General features: G+C 38.9%; 1 protein-coding gene and 1 pseudogene across 1 annotated transcript; both read left to right on the top strand.

Annotated features, from left to right (window-relative positions):
• Positions 1-919: 919 nt before the first annotated feature.
• LOC108309200 (non-histone chromosomal protein HMG-14) lies at positions 920-1,818 on the top strand. The gene has a single exon (XM_017535390.2). It carries the CDS (start codon positions 1,009-1,011, stop codon positions 1,309-1,311), a length of 303 nt encoding a protein of 100 aa, XP_017390879.1. The 5' UTR covers positions 920-1,008; the 3' UTR covers positions 1,312-1,818.
• Positions 1,819-4,476: 2,658 nt separating this feature from the next.
• Positions 4,477-4,576, top strand: LOC119472287 (annotated as a pseudogene).
• The last annotated feature ends 1,405 nt before the right edge of the window (positions 4,577-5,981 follow it).

The raw sequence follows: 5,981 nt of genomic DNA, 5'->3' as shown, positions 1-5,981 counted from the left end.
ATACATGAGTCATATACTACTAGCTACACATAACAAGGTTTATTTAGAAAAACTTATAAGGAGAATAGCAAGCAGAGCACATTGCAATATTACAGGTATCAGTGAAAGAGTTGAAAGTCTCTACCAAGCTACCAAGTAGGGAAGGGAGATATTAACTGAGGCCATTCATTCATTCATAACATTGTCATTCTCATTAACTGATAACTTTTTTTTTCTAGTATGAGAATAGTTTTTCTTTGTCCTATATAATATCCTTATAGTTTAAGTTCCATTTCTGATTATTTCAGTAATAACATTGCTGGCTAGAGGTAGCTAGGCAACATCGTCAGTTTAAGAATTATTTATTCATTTACAAACTATTTCTAAGTAGTCCATCAACCAATTTTCATTAAGTTAATAATTTCAAGTATTTTAACCTTTTATTTTTTCCAGGCTTTTAGTTATCTTGGACTTCTACTGAACCTTTAAAAATTTTTGACTTTCTTTTCAGTTGAGGAGCCTAGAACTAGCCACTATGAATATTTTGATCAATGTTAATTGTAATTTTTTAAAACTATCAAAATATTGATAACTTTTGACTTTTATAGCACCTATATTGAAAATTTTCTATAAAATTCATTTTTAGAATCATATTAGTTTGTACTGTATTGCACACTTTGGGTCTTAGATATTTTTGTTTTATATATAGGAATGCATTCTACATCTTGTATTACTGCAGATAAGAATATCAATAATATTTTCTTAGTATTTTATTATTAATTTGTCCCTTATTTGCATTGATAATTAAAAATTCAATGTAACATCAATACTTGTGAGAGAGTTTTTTTTTTTTTTTTTCCTAAGAGGGGAGGGTATGCGTTGGGGATTGTATTGACATTTTAGAAAATGGATGGTGTTGGGCAGCTCGGGCGGCGGGAGGAGTGGTAGCGGCCAGGCAGCCCATCTTCGCAAAGGCTTTCGGCGCGCCGTGGCCCGCGGGCACCCGGCACGCACCTCCCCGCCGCCAGGATGCCCAAAAGGAAGGTCAGCTCCGCCGAAGGGGCGGCCAAGGAAGAGCCCAAGAGGAGATCCGCGCGGTTGTCAGCGAAACCTCCTGCAAAAGTGGAAGCGAAGCCAAAAAAGGCAGCAGCGAAGGATAAATCTTCAGACAAAAAAGTGCAAACAAAAGGGAAAAGAGGAGCAAAGGGAAAACAGGCTGAAGTGGCTAACCAAGAAACTAAAGAAGATTTACCTGCAGAAAACGGGGAAACAAAAACTGAGGAGAGTCCAGCCTCTGATGAAGCGGGAGAGAAAGAAGCCAAGTCTGATTAATACCATATACCATGTCTTATCAGTGTTCCCTGTCTCCCTTCTTGTACAATCCAGAGGAATATTTTTATCAACTATTTTGTAAATGCAAGTTTTTTAGTAGCTCTAGAAACATTTTTAAGAAGGAGGGAATCCCACCTCATCCCATTTTTTAAGTGTAAATGCTTTTTTTTAAGAGGTGAAATCATTTTCTGGTTGTTTATTTTTTGGTACAACCAGAAAATAGTGTGGGATACTGAATTATGGGAGGCTTTGACTGTCTTGGGTGTCAGCTTAACATTCCATAGATGGGGGGTTAGTTTTTATATCCTATAATACAAAGCATATTAAATGGCAATATGGAGTCAGTCTTGCATTTAATGTCTTGAACATTTTAAATTACTTCTATTCCCATGTTTTTTAGTAGAATTGTTTCCTAAAGAAAACCACTCTGGTCGTGGCTCTCCCTGTCAGAATTGTGTGCACTCTGTAACATCTTTGGTGTGATAGTCCTGTTTTCCTAATAACTTTGTTACTACTTTGAATATGTAGTGTACATGCTATTCAGTTGTGAATTGTTGGGACATATGTAACAGCTTATCAACATGTGAAGATATAGGTACTTGATAGCCTCTTACGGAAAATTTGCATCTAAATTTTAAGCTGGAAAGTCACTGGAATAACTTTAAAAAGGAATTATACATGGCTTTTTAGATTTTTGTTACGTATGTTAAGAATTGTGTACAAATTGAAATGTCTGTACTGGTCTTCAATAAAATCTCAATTATGAAACAATATTTTAAAGCATGTGGATTAAGTTCTGGTTTAAATTTTATTTACAGAATTTTCACATTTGAGCCTGGCCGACATGGTGAAACCCTTACTCTACTAAAAATAAAAGAATTCGCCGGTCATGGTGGCTTGCACCTGTAGTCCCAGCTACTCGGGAGGCTGAGGCAGGAGAATCACTTGAACCTGGGAGGTGGAGGTTGTAGCGTGCCCAGATGACACCACTGCAAGCAGTGAGACCCTGTCTCAAAAAAAAAGTTCCACATTTGGTCTTCCAAAGTTCTTTAAAGAGTAAAATGTTTAGTTTTTGTTTGATGCAGTCATGAATCACTGGATACTGTCTTAAGAAACATTGTTTTATTGTGTGAACAACAGTGTGTCTTAACACAAACTTCATAGGCATGGCCCATTACATACTTAGGCTGTATGGTTGAACCTATTGCTCCTAGGCAACAGACTTAACACAGCATGTTACCGTGTGAATACTATAGGGAGTTGTAATACAATGGTAAGTATTTGTCTATGTAAACTTAGATCTGAGTATAGTAAAAGTACAGTGTTATGGGTCCATTATGTGGTTCATTGTCTGATACGTGGGACATAACTACTTGAGATAACTGCTATGTCCTTTGAAGTGCTTGACTATATTGGTTTAATGGAAGAACAATGCAGTGTCTTTTGAATTAAAGCAAATACATAATTACTAGCTCTTCGTATGTTAAAGAAAAGCACAGAGTAGGCCAGGCATGGTGGCCCACACCTGTAATCCCAGCACTTTGGGAGGCCAAGGCAGGTAGATCACCTGAGGTCAGGAATTGGAGACTAGCCCGGCCAACATGGTGAAACCGGGTCTTTACTAAGAACATAAAAATAAGGTGGGCTTGGTAGCTGGCGCCTGTAATCCCAGCTGCTCAGGAGGCTGAGGCAGGAGAATTACTTGAACCTAGGAGGTGAAGGTTGCAGCAAGCCAAGGTCACACCGTTGCTCTCCAGTCTGGGTGACAAGAGTGAAAATCTCAAAAAAAAATACAGAGTAAGCTATGACTAAATCTAGTGTGGTATGTATTTTCCTGATTTGCTTTCACATACATTGTATTCTCATTTTGCCCTTTAAGTAGTCTTTAGAGGTGATGTAGGGCAACTGTTGATTTGGCAAAAGTGGAAATGGCCAGAGATGGACCTCGCTGAGGTTATCACTAAAGGGTCCTTGGAACAATTCAAACCTCTGTACATTTGGTGTGTTTTGCCTGTGGGGTGATTAGTAGGCAAGAATCCTTTAAAAACAAGCCCTATGGGGTCATAGATCTCTGCACAGACTGCCTGAGCAGGAGTTGATAGGGAATAGTGAGGATATAGTAAAAGCAAATGCAACGACAATGACATGGGATAACCTGACAGCAAAGAAGTTCTGATAACCCGTGGGGGGTGGGAAGGGACTAGGGCCAGCTGAGTGCCGTGGTCATTACACTATGGAGGCCTGAAACAGTGATGAACAGATTTGTCTTTAATTTCCAAGTATAGGAGAATAGGTAAGTTTTTGATAAGAATTTTAACCATAGAACCCATCTGCCAGTGTTTGGTTAATTAAACTCCCCAACCTTCCCACCCCTTAGAGTGGTGATAGATGTTTTCAAATCACAGATTTTCTCAATCATTCTATACTAATTGTAATGACTATTTAAAGAAATCACTAGTTTTTCTTACAAAATAAAACAGGGAAAGGGTTTTGGTTTATAGATTGATACCAAAAAAAAAAATTGTAGAAAGCATAACAGAAGTACTTTAATTTCCTACCTGGAACTACTCTGTTAGGCTTTTCTACAGCTTTTTTTGGGGAAAGGCTTGCCTTGTTTTATCTGACCAGTTACTCGGGTGTTTGCTAGCCCTAAGGCTGCCCATTTTCCTTATTTTTTTTTTTTATCCTACCCACAGGAAGGAACACATTTTTGTGATAAACTGACTTCAACTGTCAAAGGAAAAAGTTTTTTAAAGCCACCATGGGGACTGGATGTGGCAGTCACACCAGTGCTTTGGGAGGCCAAGGTAGGAGGATTGCTTGAGTCTGAGTTCCAAATCAGCCTGGCCAGCAGCGAGACCCCATCTTTACAGAAATTTTTAAAAATTAGCTGAGCATGTGATGCATGTCTGTGGTCCCAGCTACTCAGGAGGCTGAGGCAGGAGGATCACAAGCCCAAGATTTCGAGGCTGCGGTGAGCTAAGATTGTGTCATTGCACTCTAGCCTGGGGGACGAAGATCTTGTCTCAAAAGCCACTTTGAGGTATGTTTTCTGGGATCAGTACAGAAAGTTAATCTCTTGCCCTTCAAACAGTTGACAGTACTTTTGAGTGATGAGAGTGGTTGACTGGATGTACCAATATCAGGCATTTAAAAGTATAAGGAGTGATCGCTTCGGCAGCACATATACTAAAATTGGAACGATACAGAGATTAGCGTGGCCCCTGTGCAAATTGTTTTTTTTTAATAAAAATTTAATAATAAAAAAAAGTATAAGGAAGAGAACTTCTTATCAGACAGCAATTGGTTGATTAGAAAAACTAGTGAACAAGAACCCTGCATTCTCTTGGCTTCTCAGAGATTGAGCTTGTTGTGCGTCAGATGTGGGTTAATCAGGATTTAAGGCACAGATCTTGGTACTTAGCTTGGATTCATGGTAATCATGGAGGCCCCAGGGGGAGGTTCTGTTCTGTTGTAGCAGTTTGGGAAATGTGTGTAAAAGTCTTGTGGGGGTAGGGATGAGGTCAGGAGGATGGACAGATGCAGGGGTGAGAAATATGTGTGTGATCATAGTGGAGCAATTAATACTTATTAAAAAAACCTTAGGAACTGCAGACAAGCTAACAACACCCGTAATTCGCTTACTTAGACAACTATTTAAGTAGCTATTTAAAGATGCATTTTTCTCAGATCCTATCCTATGCTTATATGATTATACAAAGTGGTGGTGTACATCCTATTTTGTAGTCTTGAGCATACTGTGACCTTTCTCCTATATCAATGAGTTTACCTACACAGCATTTGTAAGCACTGTGTAGTTTATTTCAAGAATATATAATTTGTCAGACATTTAGACTTTTTTGCAGTAAAACAAGCATTGGCAAACTAAAAACTAATCTCTACTAACCCACACAGATAGACCTAAAGATGTATCTGCTTATCACAATCCCCATTTGCTCTATGAGTTTGCAATAGAAATACTTGGTTAAAACACCAAGTAATTTTGAGAATTAGAATTGAGAATTTCTAAGCAATTAGGCTTAAGTAGATCATGGGAAGTAGCTCATCAATTGGTAACAATTGCTTTTATTTCAAGATTATGAAAGTTAGATTACATCTTTTGAAACTTCCAAAAATATAAAGTAAGAAACCATTTAGGGTCCCTGCGAGGTGGCTCACCACTCTAATCCTAGCATTTTGGGAGGCCAAGGCGGGCAGATCACTTGAGCTTGAGGTCAGGAATTTCACAAGGTGAAACCTCATCTCTACTAAAATAGAAAAATCAGCTGATGGTGGGTGCTTGTAGTCCCAGCTCCTCGGGAGGCTGAGGCAGGAGAATCACTTGAATCAGTGAGCTGAGATCTACCACTGCACTCCAGCCTGAGTGACAGAGCAAGACTCTGCCTCAAAAAACAAACAAAACCGTTTAATCCCAGAAGCTGCAAGTAATTATTTTAGACATGGTGAATTTTCTTCATATGTTTGCGTTTTTCCTTAACTGTAAAATGTTTTGATACTTGCTTAATATTTCATCGTGCGGTAAAAACCATAATTTGGCCATTACAGTTTTTTTTTTTTAGAGACGGGGTTTCACCATGTTGGTCAGGCTGGTCTTGAACTCCCGACCTCAGGTGATCCGCCCGCCTTGGCCTCCAAAGTGCTTGGATTAC

Source organism: Cebus imitator, unplaced genomic scaffold (assembly GCF_001604975.1).
Source record: "Cebus imitator isolate Cc_AM_T3 unplaced genomic scaffold, Cebus_imitator-1.0 Scaffold92, whole genome shotgun sequence".
In the NCBI taxonomy this organism is placed as follows: domain Eukaryota; kingdom Metazoa; phylum Chordata; class Mammalia; order Primates; family Cebidae; genus Cebus; species Cebus imitator.
This window is presented reverse-complemented; position numbering and strand designations above follow the sequence as displayed.

Excerpts from the sequence above, each read along its gene's own strand:
- LOC108309200 (XM_017535390.2), top strand. The coding sequence starts at position 1,009 with ATGCCCAAAAGGAAGGTCAGCTCCGCCGAAGGGGCGGCCAAGGAAGAG.